The sequence below is a fragment of the Telmatherina bonti genome, assembly GCF_933228915.1.
Source record: "Telmatherina bonti genome assembly, chromosome: 4".
Taxonomy (NCBI): domain Eukaryota; kingdom Metazoa; phylum Chordata; class Actinopteri; order Atheriniformes; family Telmatherinidae; genus Telmatherina; species Telmatherina bonti.
In genome coordinates, this window is record NC_136622.1 from 26,379,455 (window position 1) to 26,402,733 (window position 23,279).

A 23,279-nucleotide genomic window follows, 5' to 3' on the forward strand; every position below is an offset into this window, starting at 1 on the left:
ATTTACAGATGAACTACAGTTTCTTGAAGCAGTGTGTTGAGAGTCGACCTGTTGCTCCAATCCAGCAACACTGGTTGGAGTCCATTGTAGCTCGAATTGATCCCAAACTCAAAGACAGCCCTGAGACAAATAGACTATTGCAGGAGCTCTGTATGGAAGTCACTGATGAGTTCCACACAGTGACTGTCAAGCACACAGGTACTGCTATACATTGTGAACAGTACTGTGAAAAAGTTGTGTCCAGAACTGAGGAGAGTATTAATTCTTGCCATGTTATGCATGTTGTGTAAACTGAGTGCTGTGAAAAGAATGGGGTATTTTTTGGTTAATTCTTGTTAATAGACTTGTGCAGACCTTGGATCTTGAGTTTACTTGTTGTAGCTAAATAATTATCTTTCTTTAGTAATCTCAAACTGACCAGATAAAAGTGATAACGGCTGTAATCACTGGACAATTTTTTTGCAGGATCTACTATTCCATACAAATCAGGACTGATTGATACCTGATTGTAGCGTGACATTGATATGAGTCTGAACATTTTAATTTTTTTATGTGGTCTTGTCCATCACCACATTTTGATACTTCTGTAGTCCCTCATAGTCTACAAGTAAATAACATTTCATTTTTTTTGTATTCATTCTTTTTAGTGCACCAAATATTAAAGAATCCTCATACAGTAGCAGAGAGCAGAGAAAAACAGAGAGCTCCTGAACCAAAGTGAGTGCGTAACAGGCACAAACATTTTATATAGAATGATTATATACACATTTATCTGTTTACTACCATCATTTGTAAAATTTGTTGTGGATTTTCTTGCTTTCAGAATTTTTGATTTCTCCCAGCCTTGGCATGATAGTTTTATTAAAAGACACAAGATCATAAAAAGAAATTTGCACATTCTTCATCCTGTCATGCAAACCATATTGGACATTGGCTACAAAACATTTTCTTCATTGGTTCTAGTTGATCTGTCAGGTTGCAGGTAAACAAACACTTTATGAAAGCAAACAGGTTTATACCTGGCTGTCACTTATTGCCTCCTTTTTTTTTATTTACCTTATTATGGCCTCTGTTGACACAGAGCTTCAGGACCTGTTGACTGTAAAAGCTTACAGAACAAAGCAGCAGTGGAGTGTAAGAGGAAAGAGGACCATATTATGAACACATGGTTTCCCAAAATTATCCACTTGTTAACAAATGGAAAGATTCTAAAAGAAATTAAAGAGGAGAAACTGGATTCCTTTTACAACTGCGCATCCACTCTTATTTCCAATCAGGTAAGATTGGAGTGTATACATTTGTTTTTTACTTGGCAATTTGAATAACTATTTTATTTCTTTAAATTCAGTACTCTATTCAAGTAAAAATAAATAAAATAAAATAACTGTATTAATTATATTAATTATATGTCCCACAGTGACTTTAACTCATTAACTAATTAACGAGCTCATTGTCTGATATAAACATCAAAATGGAAAAAATTATTAGTTAAACTTAACATAAGTTGTGTCTGGAATTATTCAATGAAGTTTAAGCAGTCATACTTATTGTATGTTTCTTCTTTAAATTCCAAGCTGAAATCCTTAATTCAGGCAGCTATCGAAGAGTTCGTCCATATGTTTGTTCTGACTAATCACCTCAGCTTGCCAGTCTTCCGAATGGCTTTGACATTTGATGATGAAAAGATGGAGGTTTACCCTACCTTCCAAGATCTGGAAGATTCTGTTTTGGAGATTCTTAACTCCCTTGCAAATACTCTGCAGGTGATAGTCCTCATTTTATAGCCAGTTGTCAATGTAGAACTTTAAGTTAGGCAAGTATTCATATCTATAATGCTGATTCACAGAAGGTGCAGACTTTCCAGTCTTGGTCGGCACAAAACTCATCTTCATTTGTGGATGCCAAGGTGGGCGATCAGATCCTTGCTTGGGCCAAGAGTTCTGTTCAGAGCGCATTGCAGAAAAATCTAGAAGAACCTGAAAAACATCTGCAGAGCTATGGTGATCTACAATCATTTATTATTTTCTGCTATCAATCCACTCATGTATTTTTTTTTCCCCATTGCTGACTTTTGTAGTTTATTTTGTAGTTGACAGCTATGACTGGCTGGTCAATGGAACCGCACAGACCCTTGTGGATACATTCATGGAAGAGGAGCACTCTTTAGCTGAGTACATTAAAGTAAGGAACTCTGAAAAAAAAAAATCTGTTTTCACATTATTAATAACTATGTTTGCCTGCATATTCTTTGATGTCATTTCATGATGACAGTTGATGTTTAACCACACAATTTGTTAAAGCAAGTGGAGGAGTTTCGTCTCTTGTCAAAAAATATCATCAACCTCCCATCAAAAGCTTACTTCACAATGGTTCATCTGGACTGCGAGGAGCTGAAACAAGGGCTGGCCAACAAAGCTAAAACCTACTCTGAAATTCTTCTGAGTAAACTAGTCACCATACACCGTGAGCAAAATCAACTGTAGGTAACTTTTCTGTTGTCTTTGTAAGGAAAGTTGTTAATGTTCTTGACGGTCACATTTTTACAATGTTCTTTTTTGTGTTTGTGTCAAGGATCTGCTCTGAATATGAAGCTATCAAAAAGAAAGCTCTGGACATTCCAGAGACAACAGATGACATTGCTCAGATGATTGAATATATCAATTTCACCAAGACAAAGAAAATTAGTGAACTTAATGGAAAAATAAAGGTGAATATTCTGATGAAAGTTCTGCATGTTTTGTTTTACACAAACATATATCCATTCTATTACCAAATACCTCTGTATAATCTGACAGGAAGCCAGCTCCAGACTTTTCTACCTCTTAGATGTCCACATCATGGAGCCAGAGGATTTGGAGCTTAACTCATCTGTATTTGTCTGGCAAAAAAAGATCGTTCAAGCATTTGAGCTCAACAATGAGGTAAAGCTCATGTTGTATTTCAATATTAATGTGAATGAATAAGTAAAATAACAAAGAAAAAAAGTGATTGTAGGTTTAATTGTAATCTGTACTGAAAACACTGTGTTGTATTTGGTGTAATATATTGTGCCTTATCTTGTGCCTTTGCACCATAAGCACCAGGGGTTCCTAGATTACCTATTTGTCCAAACCCAGATTTTTTTCATTTGTTTAATTTCTTTGAGTGCCTCAGTCTAATATTACTGCCCCAACATGTTACTTAAAACAGAATACTAATCATAGACTTATATAACACATGCAACACTTTGCTTCAAACATTGAAGGACCTAAGCTTCTTCAAGAAGCAGAACTTGCTCCATCTCTTGCAAACTGTGTGGCATTTTCAGTCCAACTGATTGTCCAGGTGATGAACTTGTTATCTATAGTCCTCCATGACCTCTACTTCTTCTCCCCAGATGGAAATAGGGCTTTGCTTATTCTTGGTCTTTCTAAAATTCACAAATTTACAATCTCCTCTGATGTAATGTTTAAGACAAGTGGGCTGCATTGTTCCCACATGCAAGAAAACAGCAGGGTGTATCCTCCTGTCCACCTTTAACACACCACATGACTGCAGAGTCATTTGAGTATTTGAAGGTGACAGGACTCTGAGTTGTTCAGAGTCTGATGTTTGCAGATTATTATGTTTATTTTTTTAATGCACAGTCAGATTTTTTTTGTTTAACAGTTGTTGCAGGAGGCCAAGCAAAAAGAAGAGAAAGAGCTCATTGCCAAAAGAGAGAGATTGCTGATTCAGCTGGCAACGTTGGGACGCATGACAGAAGAGTTCCCACAATGCTCCGAGATGGAAATGATGCAGCAGGTACAGTGCAATAATGACCATTAGAATAGTTTAGTAATTCTGGAAGCACTGGTTTGTTTTCTATTTAAAAGTATAAAGTTGTACTGCATCGGTTCAAGCTGCAAAATCTGCTTACCATAACGTTTCAAGAGTAGTAGGTTACTGTACAAGTAAATAAGTTATTGTGTTTTCACATGATTTTAAGACTTTAGACTAGCAATGTTTACCCTCTTAAAAATGGCCTTAGTGATGTTTTACAAGGTTTTCTAAAAACACATAAATTCAACCAGAAATCTGCGAGAAATCAGTCATTTGTGTTTTTAGAAAAACATGTATAAAATGACCTAAACCATTATTTCAAGACAGTAGCCGGATGGTTCCAGCTTCATAGTCAGTAAAGAGCTTCAAAGGTTTAAATACTCATCACCTTCAGGTCTTTAGAAGAAAGCTTATAATCAGGTAAAAAACATTTATCAATGGCAAAACAAATGTAAATACTGCTTTTTATTCAAGATCAAATGAAGGGGTAGATTTTCTAAGCTGTGCTGTTTTTTGTGCCATGGATATTCATTTTATCTGACCTTTTTTTTTGACAGTATGATGCAGATGTGAGAAGAGTTCAGAAACTCCTTCAGGCAGCTGAAGAGGATATCGTCTCAATTAATAAAGAAGAGGCCTTTTATGAAATGGAACAATCAACTTACCCAGAAGTTGAAGTCATCAAAGACAGCATTGAACCGTACCAGAAGCTGTTTGGATTTATTCTTAAGTGGCAGCACATGGAGGGCAGGTCTGATTTTTTTTGTCTGATGCATGTTATGTTGAGATTTCAAAAACATCTCTTGACAACATTTAACTCTTTGTGTGTAGATGGATGGACGGGTTTTTTCTGGAGCTAGATGGCGAGAGCATGGAGGTCCAAGTGGATGAGTTTTTTAGGGAAATATTCAAGATGCAGAGGTTTTTCCAACAGAAGCAGAATAAGGCTGCACAAGAGATGGAAAAGATATCTGGGAAGACGAGATGCAAAACTAGTGATGATCCAAGCAAGCTGGAAAGCCCAGCGGTAGTTCTGTGTTCTGCTGTAATGGAGCAGATCAAAGACTTCAAGGTATTTCATGAATCATGAATTGACTTTCATGACAAATCATGTATTGTTTGCTGATATAATTAGAATATGTTTGTGTTTGCAGGGTTATATCCCTCTCGTGTCCACCTTGTGTAACCCAGGTATTAGATCTCGTCACTGGGACCAAATGTCACAGATAGTGGGGTATGACCTCACCCCAAACTCTGGTTCAACACTGCGGAAAGTTCTCACACAAAACTTGGCCCCTTACCTTGAAGAGTTTGAGTCAATCAGTGCTGCGGCTAGCAAAGTGAGAACGGCTCATATGATCTGCTTGTCTTACAGGTTACAGCTAAGCCTGTGTGTTGAACACAGTGTATCTTTTTGAACTTTTCTGCAGGAATTTTCTCTGGAGAAGGCTATGCAAACTATGGTGCATATTTGGGATGACATTTCCTTCAACTATCAATCATACAGAGAGACCAGTGTTTCTATATTAACTGCTTTGGACAATATTCAGACAATGTTGGATGACCAGATTGTGAAGACCCAGACAATGAGGGGATCACCATTCATCAAACCTCTTGAAAATAAAATCAAGGTTAGCTTCACCTTTTACAAAACTAGTTTGCATTATGCTTAAATGCTCATTTTGCCTGACAGTTTTGCCAATAAGGAGGTTTTAAGTTATTTTTTTAACAGTTTGGTAATAGTGTTTGTTCTGTAATCTTAGAAATGGGAGCAGCGCCTTCTTCGTATTCAGGAAACCATAGATGAGTGGCTTAAGGTGCAGGCCCAGTGGCTGTACCTGGAGCCCATCTTTTCATCTCAGGATATCATGCAGCAGATCCCAGAAGAGGGAAAACTATTTCAAACTGTTGACCGAAACTGGAAAGAGGTCATGAAGCACTGTGTTAAGGACCCTAAGGTAAAGAAAAAAAAAAGATAATATGAATATATTATAATATAAACTCCAAAAAATATAGAACCGTACAAAATTTGTAATATATCATTTTAATTACCTAACTTATCTGCAATTGCAGATTCTGCCAGCAACCTCGCTACCAGGATTACTAGAGAAACTGCAAGACTCCAACAACCTCCTGGATATCATTATGAAAGGTTTGAATGCCTATTTGGAGATGAAACGTCTCTTTTTTCCAAGGTAAAAAAAATGTTTTTGGTGTTGCTTTTTTGCAAAGTCACAGAGTATAACATTTGCTACTTGTCTGCTGCCAGGTTCTTCTTCCTATCCAATGATGAAATGCTGGAAATTCTTTCTGAAACCAAGGATCCACTGCTTGTTCAGCCTCATCTGAAGAAGTGCTTTGAGGGTATTTCCAAACTGGACTTCCTTCCTAATCTGGATATCCAGGCAAGCAGTCAAGATATTTAATTGTTACATGACATTGTACTAGATTAGGCTTCATCAAATTGTTTGCTTTTTTGCTCAGGCCATGTACAGCAGTGAAGGGGAGCGTGTCGAGTTAATCCAGCACATTTCCACATCTGAAGCTAAAGGTGCTGTGGAGAAGTGGCTGGTTCAGGTAGAGGATGTGATGCTTCGCAGTGTCAGAGATGTAATAGCCAGGTCCAGAGTGGTAAGATCACTGATCCTCATAACTTAAATAAAACATAGCTCCCTTAAATAAAACATAGTTTGGTAACTCCAGTGATGTCGTGTTGTGTAAACATCATGCAACAAATGTCTTCAAAATAAGTTCCCCTTTATGTGGTTGTGTGCACAGGCCTATGCTGAGACTGTACGGGACCAGTGGGTCAAGGAGTGGCCTGGACAGGTGGTGCTCTGCACCTCGCAGATTTTTTGGACTTCTGAGGTTCATGAGGCCATTAGTGCAGGAGCTGATGTGGGTGTTTGTATTGTATATTTTTAATGTACTTAATATTTGCATATTGAATAATTACAGGAGGGTCTAGCTGTTTATGGTAAAAATGTGAAACTTATCATTATAACATGATGAGTTTTATTGTAAAAAATGTGAAAATTATAATATAAGTTTTATTTTAAGATTGTGAAACTCAAAGTACTGAGGACAGAAATGTTGGACCAAAATGCATTTTAAGGAAATTATTCTCATTCAGCAGAAATATTTCAGTTTTTTTTTTTGCCAAGGGTTGATTCTGCTCTTATGAGTTATTGTTGCACACACAGGAATGTGGGCATTATGAGCAACCCTGTCACATCCTCTCATCTGCTGCATGCAGAGTTTTCTCAGTCAAAGACAATTATTGGTTTATATTCCACATTTTTACCTAAAAATACATCACAATTTAATGTTGGAATTTCACGTTTTTACAATAAGACTTATATGATAATGTGATATGTTTCATGTCATGTTGTGATACTTTTCATGTTTTTACAGTCAAACTATGAAGTAATAATGGATCAGGTCCCAGTGTTATTTTATATTTGGGTGACAGCTCTACCCTGCTGTCAATAATGAATGCATTCCTTATTGAAGTTATGTTTAGGAGTTTCTCCAAACAACAAGAAAAAAATTGTGATTTCTAGGTTTGTGGTTAAGATTAAACATTGATTTACCGTAACTAAATAAATAAGCAAGAGGAATTTCAATCAGACCCCATACCTATGAGCATGATGGTGTAAATATATTACCTAGGGGTATTTTTTAAGGAGTAAGTATGGTCTTGTCTCCTGCAGGGTTTAAAAAACTACTATCAACAACTCCAGAATCAGCTGAATGATATTGTAGAGCTTGTGAGAGGAAAACTGCCGAAACAAACAAGGATTACTCTGGGAGCGTTGGTCACCATCGATGTCCATGCCAGGGATGTGGTCATGGAACTTATTAATAAAGGTTCCTCTAAGTTATTCAGTTTCTTTTGTGTACTGATGCACAATATAATTTGAATTTTCTCTTAAATTAATAAATTAAATTTTTTTTTTTTTGTTTTATTTCATTTGGTTCAAAGTCAGAAAGACTACTGAGATATTTACAGTGTTGATCATTTTTCAATAGGCGTGTCACATGAAACTGACTTCCACTGGCTTGCACAGCTTCGTTATTACTGGAGCAATGACAATGTTCGTGTTCACATAATAAACTGTGATGTTAAGTATGCCTACGAGTACCTGGGAAACTCGCCACGTCTGGTCATCACTCCTCTCACCGACAGATGCTACCGAACACTGGTAAAATGATATGTTGTGTTATAAAAACATTTAGATTAGCTTAAACTCTATATTGTCTCTATATTGTCCCTTTCTGTTTTGGAAAAAGTGAAGAGTAATGAAATTTTAAATTTGTCTGTTTGTTATAGATTGGCGCTTTCTACCTGAATTTGGGGGGTGCGCCTGAAGGCCCAGCTGGAACAGGAAAGACTGAAACCACCAAAGACTTGGCCAAAGCTCTTGCTGTACAATGTGTGGTCTTTAATTGTTCAGATGGATTGGATTATCTCGCCATGGGAAAAGTAAATTAACCTATAAATTGCTACTTTTAATTTAATTGCCATAGTTGATTTTTCCAGTTATCTGATAATAATCTATAATCTGGTGCAAATTATCAGTTCTTCAAAGGTCTGGCATCATCTGGAGCTTGGGCATGCTTTGATGAATTCAACCGTATTGAACTGGAGGTGCTGTCTGTAGTGGCCCAGCAGGTTCTTTGCATCCAGAGGGCCATTGAGCAGAAGTTGGAGTACTTCGACTTTGAAGGGACCACGCTCAAACTCAATCCGAACTGTTTTGTTTCTATAACAATGAACCCTGGCTATGCAGGACGCTCAGAACTACCAGACAACCTCAAGGTAAAAGTGAATCATTAGTAGCATCACTTATGAATTCCTTGATGATTTCAAGATATTATTTTCTCAAGTTATTTTTCAAATTACATTTATTTTTCCACTATGAAATTGCACATAAATAAATCAAATAAATCAGTTCAATAGTTAATGAAATGGTAAAAAAGGTGGAATGTTATTCTCTTACCCTTGAGGTAAAAAAACATCCTTTGCTTTTTTTTCAATCCAGGTATTATTCAGAACGGTGGCCATGATGGTCCCCAACTATGCTCTTATAGCAGAGATCTCACTGTATTCATATGGCTTCCTGAATGCCAAACCACTGTCTGTGAAGATTGTGATGACCTACAGGCTTTGTTCTGAACAGCTCTCCTCTCAGTTCCATTACGATTATGGCATGAGGGCTGTCAAAGCAGTACTTGTAGCTGCAGGAAACCTCAAGCTCAAGTACCCAAATGAGAATGAAGACATTCTGGTAATTGTGCTAAAATCAGCTGATTGATCAAACTTTAGTTTGTGCACTGACTGTGAACTTTAGTTGTTACATGATTTTGCTGTTTTACAACCAATTAACTTTCTTTCCTCTCAATGTAACACTCAGCTCCTTAGATCCATAAAGGATGTTAATGAGCCCAAGTTTCTCTCCCATGATATTCCGCTGTTCAACGGAATAACCAGCGATTTGTTCCCAGGCATCTCCCTTCCTAAGGCTGACTACCAGGTCTTGTACATTAATTCTTTTCATTATTCTTTTATTCTGCCTCTTACAACTTTACTTTTATTTCATTGTGTATTTTACATAAGCCATATATATGTTGTCTTATTTTTGTCAGCTGTTCTTAGAGGCTACTGAAGAGTGCTGTAAAAATCACAATGTGCAGCCAACACAGGTCTTCTTACAAAAGATGATCCAGACTTATGAGATGATGATAGTTAGGCATGGGTAGGCTCCCTTTTACAATTAGTGCAGCCATATTTTCAGATTTCTTTACTAAGATTCATATAAAATGTGGCTTAAATGGAATATGTACAACCCATTATGTTATTTATTCAGGTTCATGCTGGTGGGAGAGCCCTTTTCTGGAAAAACCAAGGTGCTGCATGTTCTAGCAGACACTTTGACTCTTATGAATGAAAGGGGGTATGGTGCAGAGGAGAGGGTCATCTTCAGGACATTGAACCCAAAATCTATTACCATGGGGCAGCTCTTTGGACAGTTTGATCTAGTTTCCCATGAGGTAAACTTGTGCTGTTGATCATATAGGCCCAGAACAGCATATCGCCTTTGCTTCCTCACATTTTTCCTATTTGCTTTTTTTCCTTTGATAGTGGACAGACGGGATTGTGGCCAACACATTTCGTGAGTTTGCATCAGCTGACACACCAGACCGCAAGTGGGTGGTGTTTGATGGCCCCATAGATACATTGTGGATTGAGAGCATGAACACAGTGCTGGACGACAACAAAAAAGTACATAAAAATCTTGGTATATGTATAATATTCATATTTACTCATTTTTAATATATTGGAGAGACCTTTTCACTTTACTTTTCCTCCACAGCTGTGTTTGATGAGCGGTGAGATCATTCAGATGTCAAGTCAGATGAGTCTGATTTTTGAAGCAATGGATCTTTCACAAGCTTCTGTGAGTTAGACATGTGTAGTAAATTCAGTTTTATTCCACTATCTGAATGTCAGCTGTTTACAGTTTCTTTATCATTTCCTGTTTGCATCAATGAAACTTAAGTTGCTTACCGAGGTGCTTGTTAAAGTATTAACCAGTTTTTCTACTGTTCAATTCAATTCAATTCAACTTTATTTATATAGCGTCAAATCACGGCAATGCCATCTCAAGACGCTTTACAGACAGAGGGGAAAACATAATGAAGGCCAATTCATAATAGCCTATATAAGGAAACCAACAGATTGAGTTGAGTCCAACTCAATCTCCCATCCTGAGCAAACACACTGGCAACAGTGGGAAGGAAAAAACTCCCTTTTAACAGGAAGGAAACCTTCGGCAGAACCCGGCTCAAGGACAGGCAGCCATCTGCCTCTGCTGTGCCTCTTCAATGTGAAGATACAACAGGATTCTTTTTTTTCTTTTTGGGTTGTCTGCAGCCTGCCACTGTCAGTCGATGTGGTATGATCTACATGGAACCATCTCAGCTAGGCTGGAAGCCCTTGGGGATTTCTTGGATGAACACTCTTCCTGATACTCTGCAAAGCCCAGACAACCACTTGCTGCTGCTAGAGCTTTTCCACTGGCTCCTCCCACCTTCCTTCAAGATGCTGCGCAAGCATTGCAGAGTATGTGACCGTGTGTAAAATATTCAAAAACTTCAACTGATTTACTTAGAAATTAAGAAAGAGTTGTCATACTAAATTGTTGGTTGGTTTACAGGAAGTTGTTCCAACCAGCAACAGTAACACTGTGGTGTCCCTGTGTCGACTGTTTGAGATGGTTCTCAGTGAACCTTTAAAGACAGGCCCTGCTGATAAAAATATCCGCACATGGATTATGGTAAAAAGAATATTTAATATCAGAACCTTTCTAATTCTAAATTTTGCATTCCATCAACTCATTACAGTATTCTTCCTCTTCTTGACTTGGAGTTTTTAAATCAGTGAAATAATATGAGACTTGGTCTTTTCTTTATTTTCTCTTGTTTGCAGGCAGCTTTTGCATTTTCCTTGGTGTGGTCTGTGGGTGGCAGCTGTGATGCAGACAGCAGAGAGAAGTTTAGTGAGTTCTTCAGAAAGACAGTTTCTGGAGAAACAAAAGAAAATCCAATTCCTGAAACAGTTGGGAAATGGGAGTGTCCATTGGATGAGAATGGCCTGGTTTATGATTACTTTTATGAGGTATTGTGCAATCTCATCAGTTGAAAGAATTTAATTTGTTTTAAAACAGTGATTACATACTGGGATCTCCTCCAAAGTTTAAAGGAAAAGGCAAATGGATTCCCTGGAATGATGGCATAAAGAACGTCAATCTGGGAGACAAAAACACCAAAGTCCAACAGATCATCGTTCCCACTATAGACACAGTTCGCTACAATTTCTTATTGGACATCTGCATCAGCCATGGAGTGTTAGTATTCTCAAAGGACACAGTGGCATTGATCTATATTTTGGCCATTGAAATATTTTATTATCCCACTACTTTTATTAATGTACGTTTTGTTTGCTTGTTTAGTCCTCTTCTGTTTGTTGGACCTACTGGCACTGGGAAGTCAGTATATGTGAAGGAGAAACTGATGAACAATCTGGACAAAGACTTCTACCTACCCTTCTTCATTAATTTTTCAGCCCGCACCAGTGCAAACCAAACTCAGGTTTGTACTTAGTGAATACAGAGGGAATATATGATTTGGGGATTTTATGTGATTTTATTTTTTCCTTCCAGAACATCATTATGTCCAGGTTAGATAAACGAAGGAAAGGAGTGTTTGGCCCCCCCATGGGAAAAAAGTGTGTCATCTTTGTAGATGACATGAACATGCCTGCACTAGAACAGTTTGGGGCACAACCTCCTGTGGAACTTCTTCGACAGTACATGGATCATGGAAACTGGTAAACCACCAAATAGAAGTCATTTTAAATAACAATGGTTTGATAAACAAATAAACAAATAAACAGTACTACACTCTCTACATTAAAACATTCTTCAGTCAGCAGGCAGATCTGATTTTTTTCATTTTTTATCAGGTATGACCTGAAAGATACATCCAAGATTACTCTTGTGGACCTCCAACTGATCTCTGCAATGGGACCCCCTGGTGGTGGAAGAAATGCTGTAACTTCTCGTTTCCTGCGGCATTTCAACATTTTCAGTATTAATCCTTTCAGTGATGACACCATGGTCCGAATATTCTCCAACATTGTGGCTTTCTATCTCAAAGTCAACATGTTCCCACCTGAAACTTTCACAATTGGCAAGCAAATAGTGATAGCTATGATGAAAGTAAGTTCTCCTACAACATCTAAAGTATTGCAAGAGTTCTACAAAGAGGCTAGATGCACATGTTTTATTATTTCTTACTGTATCTTGTTCTTCACAGTTGTTTTCTGATTCTTTAATTTCAACATTCTCTTACATGTTGTCATGGTTTTTTTTTTTTGTTTTTAATGATTTTCTTAAGGTGTATAAGAACGCCATGGAGAACCTGCTTCCAACTCCAGCTAAGTCTCACTACACCTTCAACCTACGGGACTTTTCCCGTGTCATCCAAGGCTGCTTACTGTTAAAAAAGGAGTCTCTGAACGACAAACATACCATGATACGACTTTTTGTACATGAAGTCTTTCGTGTCTACTACGACCGTCTAGTTGATGACAATGACAGAACATGGCTCTATAAACTGATGAATATCATTCTTAAAGATCACTTCAAAGAGTCATTTGACCAGGTCTTTGATCATCTAAAACAAGGCAAGAAAGTAAGTCAATTTGCTTTACAATAATATCATATGCTTTATTATGTAAGGGATAATGCCCAAGGAAATGTCCATTATCAAAAATTAATGGATGACCCGGAGGCGTGAACCATCCTCTACTTTGCATCTGACGGTTGCCTCTGCTTCGCGACGGACGGTTCACGGCTCTGCGTTGTCCATTCATTTCTGATAATGGACACCTTGTCTGGCATTATCCCTTACATAACTAGCAGGTACAGTGAGAAAGATTTGCTCTACCATACTTGCTTGTGATCTTGCACATCATGAAGACATGTTTGGGAACTCATTTTGTGTGCAGTTATGCCATATCTGTTCTTTCCCTTACAGCTTGTTGAGGAGGACATGCGAAACCTTCTTTTTGGAGACTACATGAACCCTGATGCAGAAGATGAGGAGCGTTTATATGTTGAGGTGCCTTCAGTTGAAGCTTTTTCTGAGGTGGTGGAGTCATGTTTGGAAGAATACAACCAAATGCACAAGAATCAAATGAATCTTGTCATCTTTCGGTAAGTGCATTTGGAATATTACTACATTAGTTTTAGTATCAGCTTTTGTAACACTTTAATAAAATGACTTATAACTGATTAACTGAGAAAGGAATATGCATTATGTAGCTATGTGCTGGAGCATTTGTCCCGTATCAGCCGGATCTTAAAGCAGCCAGGTGGCAATGCTCTGTTAGTGGGGGTGGGAGGTAGCGGACGCCAGTCCATCACACGGCTGGCTACGTCAATGGCTCACATGACCATGTTCCAACCAGAGATCTCTAAGAGCTACGGCATGACAGAGTGGAGAGATGACCTTAAGGTAAAAAAGTCTATGTTATAATATTCTGATGTGTGTACTAAAGTTTCACCTATTAAATTTGATTCTATTTCTCCTTAGATGTTTAGATTGTGTGGCATTTTTAAACATTTGTAGCATATTGTGCTTATTTGTAACACTGTCTAATTGTCCTCAAATTGTAGCTTTTGCTGAAGAGTGCTGGGGTTAAAGGACAGAAGACTGTGTTCTTAATAACTGACACACAGATTAAAGATGAGGCATTTCTTGAAGACGTTGACAGTGTCTTAAATACAGGAGAGGTACCAAATCTGTTTGCTATTGATGAAAAGCAAGAGATCATGGAGGTAAGCTTCATACATACCAATTTGATTCTTGTATAAAGACTGTTTTACATTGTAGCAATTACCACTTTATGGCTTTTTTTTCCCCAGACTATACGACCCATAGCCCAGGCTGGTAATAAGAATGTGGAGTTGAGCCCCTTGGCTTTGTTTGCCTTTTTTGTGGCACGTTGCAGAGAGAACCTGCACATTGTTGTGGCCTTCAGTCCAATTGGAAACGCCTTTCGAAATCGTTTACGCCAATTTCCATCTCTTATTAACTGCTGCACCATTGATTGGTATCAGGTATCTAATGAACATAAGGAATCATTCATTTACATCATATCTGGTGAGAACATATAACCCATTGGTTCACGATGGGTGCAAAAGTCAATTTCTTTTCACTCTATGCCCTGACAGCCATGGCCCGAGGAAGCTCTTGAGCGAGTAGCTAACACCTTCTTGGAGTCACTGGAGATGAGTGAAAATGAGAGACAGGAGGTCATACCCATCTGCAAAACGTTCCATACTTCTGCAAAACAGCTGTCACAAAGGTTTGAGATACTTAACTGAAACTTACAAATAAAAGGTAAAATGAAGAAATGTATAAGTCTTTAGTGATGCTGATGTTTTCACTTCAGATTCCTTTCTGAGCTAGGTCGTCATAATTATGTGACTCCCACATCGTACCTAGAGCTGATTGCGGCCTTCCGTCAGCTTCTCACAGAAAAAAGAAATACTGTGATGAAAGCAAAACTGAGGTATACCAATGGTCTGGATAAACTAGCCTTTGCTGAATCTCAGGTATGTGGCATGCCATTTTACTGTACCTGACTTGTTTAACCTTTCTGTATAATTTTGTCTTTAAAAAGTTACTTTTTTCTAACAATGCCTCTCTGGTAGGTTGCTGAGATGAAAAAGGAGCTTGTAGACCTACAGCCTAAACTAGAACAGGCAAAAATTGACAACACCAAAATGATGATGGTGAATAGACATCGCTTATTTATTTCTACTCTGCAAATGCTACAAAATATAGCTTAAAGTGTCAATGTTTTTTCTTTTATTTTTCTTTCCTTATTTTAATAATATTAGGTGATTGAAGAGGAATCTGTGGAGGTGGAAGCAAAGAGTAAAATTGTGCGTGTTGATGAAGAGGCAGCAATTATTAAAGCTGAAGAAGCTCAGGCTCTGAACAATGAATGTGAGAGTGACTTGGCTGAAGCCATTCCTGCTCTGGAAGCTGCTCTGTCTGCGCTGAAGACGTTGAATGTGAGCGCCTCTCAGCTAAGTTCATTTTTGGAGCAAATTTTCTCATTTGGGTCATTGCAGTTTAGACAGTCAAGCAAGTTTTCTTTCATTTCAGCCTTCTGATGTAACAATTGTGAAGTCAATGAAAAATCCCCCTTCAGGGGTGAAGCTGGTGATGGCAGCTGTGTGTGTGATGAAAGACATAAAGCCAGATAAGATCGCTGACCCAGCTGGGACTGGAAAAAAGGTTAAACTGAGCATAAAACATCTTTCAGTGACAAATTTTTTTATTGTAAAATCTTAAAACATGTGGCCATATGACTATCTCTGTCATCTAGGTTTTTGACTACTGGGGTCCAAGCAAGAAGCTTCTGGGAGATATTAACTTTTTACGAGATCTTAAAGAATATGATAAAGACAATATTCCTGTAAGAATCAGTAAAAACGGTGTTATTTAAAAAGAAAAAAAAACATTTTGTCTTAACTAAGTTGTGTATATCTGGATTACAGGTCCATGTGATGCAAAAAATCCGTAGTGAGTACATGGTTAATCCTGACTTTGATCCCAGCAAAGTGGCAAAGGCTTCCTCTGCAGCAGAAGGATTGTGCAAGTGGATCAAAGGGATGGAGGCTTATGACAGAGTCGCAAAGGTGCAGTGTTTCTGGATTTTGTCAGTTTTTTTTTTCTCATAACATTTTTTGCTGATAATACCCAAATCCATGTTCCCACTACTTTATCAGTCTCAACCAATCAAAGAATGATAATGTGTTTGGTTTTAGGTTGTGGCTCCAAAGAAGGCTAAGCTTTTAGAAGCCCAGAAGTCCTTAGCTGATACCAAGGCCCTGCTGGACCAGAAGACGGCTGAGTTAAAGGAAGTAGAGGACCGCTTGGCTGCACTCCAGAAAACCTTTGAAGAGAAGACAAAGGAGAAGGCCCAGCTGGAGTTCCAAGTGGATTTGTGTGCCAAGAAACTGGAAAGGGCTGAAAAACTTATTGGTGGTCTAGGTGGAGAGAAGACCAGGTCGTTATGATGCTCATGAATGGGGTTGTTGGCTTTGTTCTGTCAATGCAATGATAAAGGCATACCATTAATTGAATTAACTTTTACCCATAGGTGGTCAAAAGCTGCTGATGACCTGCAGAACACATATGATAATTTGACTGGAGATGTTCTTATCTCTGCTGGTGTCATCGCCTACTTGGGGGCTTTCACTGCTGGCTTCAGACAGAACTGTACTCAGTTATGGACAAAACTCTGTCAAGTAATATGCCACATCTAATTCTTTTTGTAGCTTTCTTAGTTCTTATACATTTCCATATATTTTTACATACAGTTTTTACTGAAGCTGCTGAGACAAATAAAGTTTGTCATATCTTATTTTATCTTATCTTATCTTATCTTATTTGTTTTTAATGGTTATCTGTGCTTTCTCTTTTTTTTTAATATTTCCAGTCTAGAAACATAGCTTCATCAGATGACTTCTCTCTCAGTAAAACCTTGGGAGATCCAATTAAGATCAGGGCTTGGAATATCGCAGGTCTTCCCAGTGACTCTTTTTCTATTGATAATGGCGTCATTGTCAGTAATTCACGTAGATGGTGAGTGTGTATTTCTTTAAACATTCTGGTAAGAATGTTTTACATTTTATTTTAGATTGAACGTGGATGAAAAAAAGAAAATCCAGTATTTTTTTAAAGCTTCAGAAAACATTCCTCATCTTTCATCATATTCATTTTTTGTAGGCCTTTGATGATTGACCCTCAGGGTCAAGCCAACAAGTGGGTGAAAAATTCAGAGAAAGATAACAACCTGAGTGTTATCAAGTTAACAGACGGGGACTATATGAGAACTTTAGAAAACTGTATTCAGTTTGGAACACCTTTGCTGCTCGAAAATGTAGGGGAAGAGCTGGATCCTTCTCTGGAACCACTGCTGCTCAAACAAACCTTCAAACAAGGTAGCATGAGTTCAAAATTACTATTATTTATATCTGTTATATCAAATGAATAACAATCATTTCTCAGTTGACTAACCTTTGCTTGTACATAGGTGGTGTGGATTGCATCAGGCTTGGTGAGAGTGTGATTGAATACTCCTGTGATTTTCGTTTCTACATCACCACCAAGCTCAGGAACCCGCACTACCTCCCAGAATTGGCCACCAAAGTGTCATTGCTCAATTTCATGATCACACCTGAGGGGCTCGAGGACCAGCTGCTTGGGATTGTGGTTGCAAAGGAGAGGTTGGCCACTTTGGTTTTCCACCCATGAAATGCATCACTGTTGCTCATTCAAACACTCACTTGTTTCTGCTATGTGTTCTATAGTCCAGAACTGGAAGAGGAAAGAAATGCCCTCATCCTGCAGTCAGCTGAAAATAAGAGGCAGCTAAAGGAAACTGAAGACAAGATCCTTGAAACTCTGCAGTCTTCTGAAGGAAATATACTGGAAGATGAAAGTGCCATTCAGATCTTGGACTCAGCAAAGATCATGTCCAATGAGATAAGCAAAAAACAGCAGGTATGAACTGTACAAAAAACTCCAACCCAGACTGGGAATGTCAAAAGTTAGGTTGATGTACTCATCTGGTGTTTACATGTTTCCAAGATTGCAGAGAAGACAGAGATCAAAATTGCTGAGTCTAGAGAAGGTTACAGACCGGTTGCAAAGCACTCATCGATCCTGTTCTTCAGTATTGCTGATCTGGCCAACATAGACCCAATGTACCAGTACTCTCTCAGCTGGTTTGTCAACCTTTACATTAAATCAATACAAGACAGGTGAGTCATGCATGTGCACTGTATATTGCAGTGTTACAAAAAAGGAAGTGCACTGTTGGGACTCTGTTTAAAAAAAAAATGTCTACATACGATGCATAAATCCTGCAAATCAGTTTATGTGGTTTGAAATTCCAAGAGAAAAACCAATGTCTGTGTTTATCTGAAGATTTCTGTATTTTGTATTTAATTTATTAGCATCAAATCTAAGATTCTGGAGAGGAGGCTTCAGTTCCTTATTGATCGATTCACCTATAATCTGTACTGCAACGTCTGTCGTTCTCTCTTTGAGAAGGACAAACTCCTCTTCTCCTTCCTTCTGTGTTGCAATTTGCTCCTGTAAGTCAAAGTTATTTCAACTTTTACTCACATGACCATCTAAATTGTTTTATGTGGACTCTTATTTATGTATTTTATTATCTGTTGATGTGTCTCGCTAGAGCAAAGGAAGAGATTGAATTCTCAGACTTCATGTTCTTGCTAACTGGGGGAGTGGGCCTACAGAACAACACTGCTAACCCAGACCCCAGCTGGCTACAGGACAAGAGCTGGGATGAAATCTGCAGAGCCAGTGAACTACCAGGCTTACAAGGAATAAAGTAAAAAGCAATAATCACTCTAGCAAAACAGATTATTCATTTAGTCTATTTACCCCAGTATTCCTTTTTGTCATTGTGATTTAATTTACACCAGTGGGTTGAACTGTTATTCAATTCTCAGAGAGGCTTTAACCAAGAGTCCAGAAGACTTCAAACCTATTTATGACAGCAAAGAGCCATGTAATGTTGCTCTGCCTGCACCATGGTGTGACCAACTCAATGACCTGCAGAAGATGATAATTGTGCGTTGTCTCAGGCCTGATAAGATAGTGCCAGCTGTTACCAAATATGTGACTGGAAAACTGGGGAAGAAATTTGTCCAGCCTCCTCCTTTTAATCTGAGTAAAAGTTACCTGGATTCTGACTCCACCGTCCCGCTTGTGTTTGTGCTTTCTCCAGGAGCTGATCCTATGGCCAGTAAGTCTGTCCTTATCAATGAATGTTTGTCAAGAGGTCACAAAATGCAACTTGTGAAAAAATGTAAAAATTTAAAATGAACAATGTCTCCCCACAGGCTTGTTCAAATTTGCAAGTGACAAGAAAATGAGTGGGGCAAAATTCCAGTCTATCTCTCTAGGTCAGGGCCAGGGGCCTATAGCTGCTAAAATGATTTCCACAGCCATGCAGAATGGGACATGGGTGTGTTTGCAGAACTGTCACCTGGCTGTTTCATGGATGTCCACCCTAGAGAAAATCTGTGAGGATTTCAGTCTTGAAACATGCCACCAAGACTTCCGCCTCTGGCTCACAAGTTACCCTTCACCCATGGTACATCTCTGTACACTTCTTTCTAAATATGCTCATTCATAAATACTTAAAGCACTGCAGTCTTTAATCAGATTATAATGTGTGTAGTGTAAACATATAAATAATATATGATCTTACATCTTTGAAATCAGTTTCCAGTGACCATCCTGCAGAATGGAGTGAAAATGACAAATGAGCCTCCAACAGGACTCCGCCTAAACCTCCTCCAGTCTTACGTGTCAGATCCCATTTCTGACCCAAACTTCTTCAAAAACTGTCCTAATAAGGAGTTTGTGAGTAGGGTGCACATTTATTAATAAAACTCTGAAGTTTCTAAGTCTGATAGAGGACATTCTCTGACTCTTGGATTACTTCAATAGACTTGGGAGAAACTCCTGTATGGACTGTGCTTCTTCCATGCTCTCGTTCAAGAGAGGAAAAAGTTTGGTCCATTGGGCTGGAATATTCCTTATGGCTTCAATGAGTCAGACCTCCGTATAAGCATCAGACAACTCCAGGTATTTAATCTGTATTTTGCTCATCAAGTTTCTACTATCAGGAAATCTAAAATGCATTTTATTTCACTCCTTTAGCTGTTTATAAATGAATATGATGAAGTGCCCTTGGAGGCCATAACATATCTGACTGGCGAGTGTAACTATGGTGGCCGGGTGACCGATGACTGGGATAGGCGGCTTCTGATGACTATCTTGGCAGACTTCTACAACAAGGACATCATTGACACATTTTGCTACCCTTTCTCACCCAGTGGTGATTACTTTGCTCCAAGTAAATCGAGCTATGAAGACTACATTGTGTTTATCAAGGTACACGCCTTTCTAGGGGTTAAATATGAATATTTTCTTCCTCTAAATAATGACTTTCAGTGATGATAATGAGTGATGATGTCTTTGTTCTTTTCTAGAATCTTCCATTGACCCAACATCCAGAGGTGTTTGGGATGCATGAAAATGTGGACATTTCCAAAGATTTGCAGCAAACAAAACTTCTGTTTGATTCACTGCTACTCACCCAGGGAGGAGAAGCTAAGGGAGGGTCCAGTTCTGGGAGTGACCACACCCTGTATGACATTGCAAATGACATCCTCATGAAGGTATAACTTGATTTTATTTTCAGACTTGTTCGGGACATTGGTGATTTCAGTCATTTATGACATTGTGTTAGTCCATGTGTAACATGTTAATAGTGTGTAGATCATCTGTGGTCTACATGAGGAGTTTATGAAACATGTTACCATGGTGTCTGGTTCACACATCTATATCCTCATCTGAAATAATAACAATTTGATTAGCAGTAAACATGGTAACACTGATGAAGACAAGACTACAGAGATCTGATAAAAGATTTTACTTACAGTCAAAAGTTGGACGCACCTTCCTGTTACAACAAACGGAAGTGTGTGTGTGTGTGAACAGCGTTATATTTTTCTAACTTACACATCTACTTATTGCCCCAGCTTCCATCTAATTTCGACACAGAAGCAGCTCTCTTGAAGTTCCCTGTGCTCTATGAAGAAAGTATGAACACAGTTCTTGTCCAAGAGATGGAGCGATACAATACGTATGAACAAATAAATCAGTGACTATTGTAAAGCCATAATCACCAATCATTTTAAACATCTTGACTGTTGTTTTTGCTCTCTCAGGTTGTCTAGTGTGATTCGTGTCAGTCTCCAGAACCTGCTGAAAGCCATTAAGGGTTTGGTGGTGATGGATTCGGAGCTGGAGGCTGTTGCAGGCAGTTTGATTGTGGGCAAGGTCCCAGAGAAATGGGCCAAACGTTCTTACCCAAGCCTCAAGCCCCTGGGGAGTTACATAACTGACTTTCTCTCAAGGTTAAAGTTTTTACAGGTAAGACTGTTTAGATTTGTAAATGACAACAGTATGTATAGCAGTTGTCTGGCAGGATATGCAAGTTAAGCTTGTTCACGCTTATTATAATTTTACCTTTATATTGTGTGTCCATAGGTTTGGTATAATACCACCAAGCCCTGCGTGTTCTGGGTGTCTGGCTTCTTCTTCACACAAGCCTTCCTAACTGGCGCTATGCAGAACTATGCCAGAAAATACCATGTCCCCATTGACTTGTTAGGCTTTGATTTTGAGGTCTGCAGATATATACTTTATAATCACTCTGTGTCCGTAACTCAAACAAGTCCTAAAAGCCCTGAGAGTGTACTGATTGGCATTTTTACTTTATCTAACAGGTTCTTCCGATTGATAAATCAGAAATGGCCCCTGAGGATGGGGTCTACATTCATGGATTGTTTCTTGATGGCGCTCGATGGGATAAAGAAAGGTAAATGTAATAATAAGGTCATTGGCAAAAATTTAACTGACAGCATAACAAAATTAAAAGCACAATTGCTGATATGAAGGTGGCATTGTTAGTACTGAAAAAAAGTGCCTCCGCTATTATCAAGGCAAGAGTAGGTGGATGACAGCATTATTCACAGCCACATGAGGCTGATGAGCAAACTGGAGGGGGTCTGCAATAGGTTTTACCTGCAGTCGCTCCATTGCTCTTGCTTTGCTATTTATATCATCCTCATGTGGTTTGCAGAACACGTCCCTATCTGTAGTGTAAAAAGCAGGGCTTTGCAGTGCTCATGGAAATAGTCTGCTTTTGAAAAAGTAGAAAGAAGGCTACTTTTATTCATGTTTTGCAGAAGTGCGTATTTAAGACACTTAACTTTCTATGCGATGCCATTTTATACTATCTATCTTTATATTGTAGTACTGTGGCATAGCTACTTTAACATATGTCATCACTAATAAAATGCAGGGAAGCATAATTACTTTTTTTGTTGTTACTTATCATCAGTGGAGTTTTGGGTGAGCAGCATCCTAAAGTCCTTTTTGACTCGATGCCCATCATCTGGATAAAACCTGGTAACTATTGCATAATTTTGCACACTACCAGTATATATTGCTATATATTGCTATATAAATATATTTCAAACCTCTAAATATTTGCAATGTATGCCATTTATGTTTTCTGGTATATCGTTCAACAACATTATTTTATTTCCTCCCCATTTCATGACTCTGTATTTCCTTATCCCTATCTTTTATCTCCAACAGCTGAAAAGAAACGTATTGGTGAACCTCATAAACTGTATGATTGTCCTCTCTATAAAACAAGTGAGAGGAGAGGCACTCTCTCTACCACAGGTCACTCAACCAATTTTGTCATTTCCATGATGTTGCCCACTAGCCAGGACCCACAGCACTGGATCAAACGCGGTGTCGCCATGCTCTGCCAGCTCGATGATTGACACAAGTTAATACATTACTGGAGACTCTGATATTTCAAGTGGCACTTCGAAAGGTCACATGGATATATTATTAAGCTTTGATTCTTAACAGTGCAAAATTAAACATGTTTGTATTTGACCAGCTGTTGAACATGTTCATGATTCCATTTTTATGCTTTTGTCCAATGGCTACTTCAGCACAAAATGCAACTGTTTTCTTTATATAAAAATAAAAAATACAGTAAATATATGTAAAAGTAACAAAATAGACTCCATATATGTCTTTTCAACAGTGAATGATGGCAGCTGGTGTTTTTCAGTCTTGGACAGTTGCTATGTTGATTTAATGACAAAGTATGTATGAGTTTGAACCATTGTTAATTAATTTAATAAATATTTTAGAAATGTATGCATTATATTTTGTCCCTGAAAACAAAATATGCAGGG

At 38.3% G+C, this 23,279-nt stretch overlaps 1 protein-coding gene across 1 annotated transcript; it reads left to right on the plus strand.

Moving 5' to 3' along the window:
* Nucleotides 1–8: 8 nt before the first annotated feature.
* dnah12 (dynein, axonemal, heavy chain 12) lies at nt 9–22,853 on the plus strand (the record flags this gene model as incomplete). The annotated part of the gene is made up of 70 exons (XM_079238526.1): nt 9–198; nt 648–717; nt 824–982; nt 1,082–1,277; nt 1,575–1,763; nt 1,847–2,000; nt 2,090–2,181; nt 2,301–2,479; nt 2,572–2,707; nt 2,796–2,921; nt 3,649–3,783; nt 4,359–4,552; nt 4,633–4,873; nt 4,956–5,141; nt 5,232–5,432; nt 5,565–5,759; nt 5,875–5,996; nt 6,071–6,206; nt 6,286–6,432; nt 6,580–6,699; nt 7,515–7,671; nt 7,834–8,006; nt 8,135–8,287; nt 8,384–8,623; nt 8,847–9,092; nt 9,219–9,338; nt 9,451–9,560; nt 9,672–9,855; nt 9,947–10,087; nt 10,179–10,262; nt 10,739–10,927; nt 11,022–11,141; nt 11,294–11,482; nt 11,560–11,711; nt 11,817–11,955; nt 12,027–12,193; nt 12,329–12,584; nt 12,763–13,059; nt 13,405–13,583; nt 13,692–13,884; nt 14,046–14,207; nt 14,295–14,489; nt 14,604–14,737; nt 14,825–14,987; nt 15,087–15,167; nt 15,276–15,452; nt 15,547–15,678; nt 15,770–15,859; nt 15,942–16,082; nt 16,212–16,453; nt 16,547–16,694; nt 16,886–17,031; nt 17,176–17,390; nt 17,483–17,675; nt 17,760–17,952; nt 18,040–18,212; nt 18,408–18,548; nt 18,650–18,808; nt 18,930–19,225; nt 19,323–19,576; nt 19,708–19,848; nt 19,936–20,073; nt 20,149–20,382; nt 20,481–20,669; nt 21,033–21,136; nt 21,222–21,426; nt 21,544–21,681; nt 21,783–21,874; nt 22,400–22,467; nt 22,660–22,853. The coding sequence occupies 70 exons, from the start codon at nt 9–11 to the stop codon at nt 22,851–22,853; spliced, it is 11,595 nt and encodes a 3,864-aa protein (XP_079094652.1).
* Nucleotides 22,854–23,279: the final 426 nt, after the last annotated feature.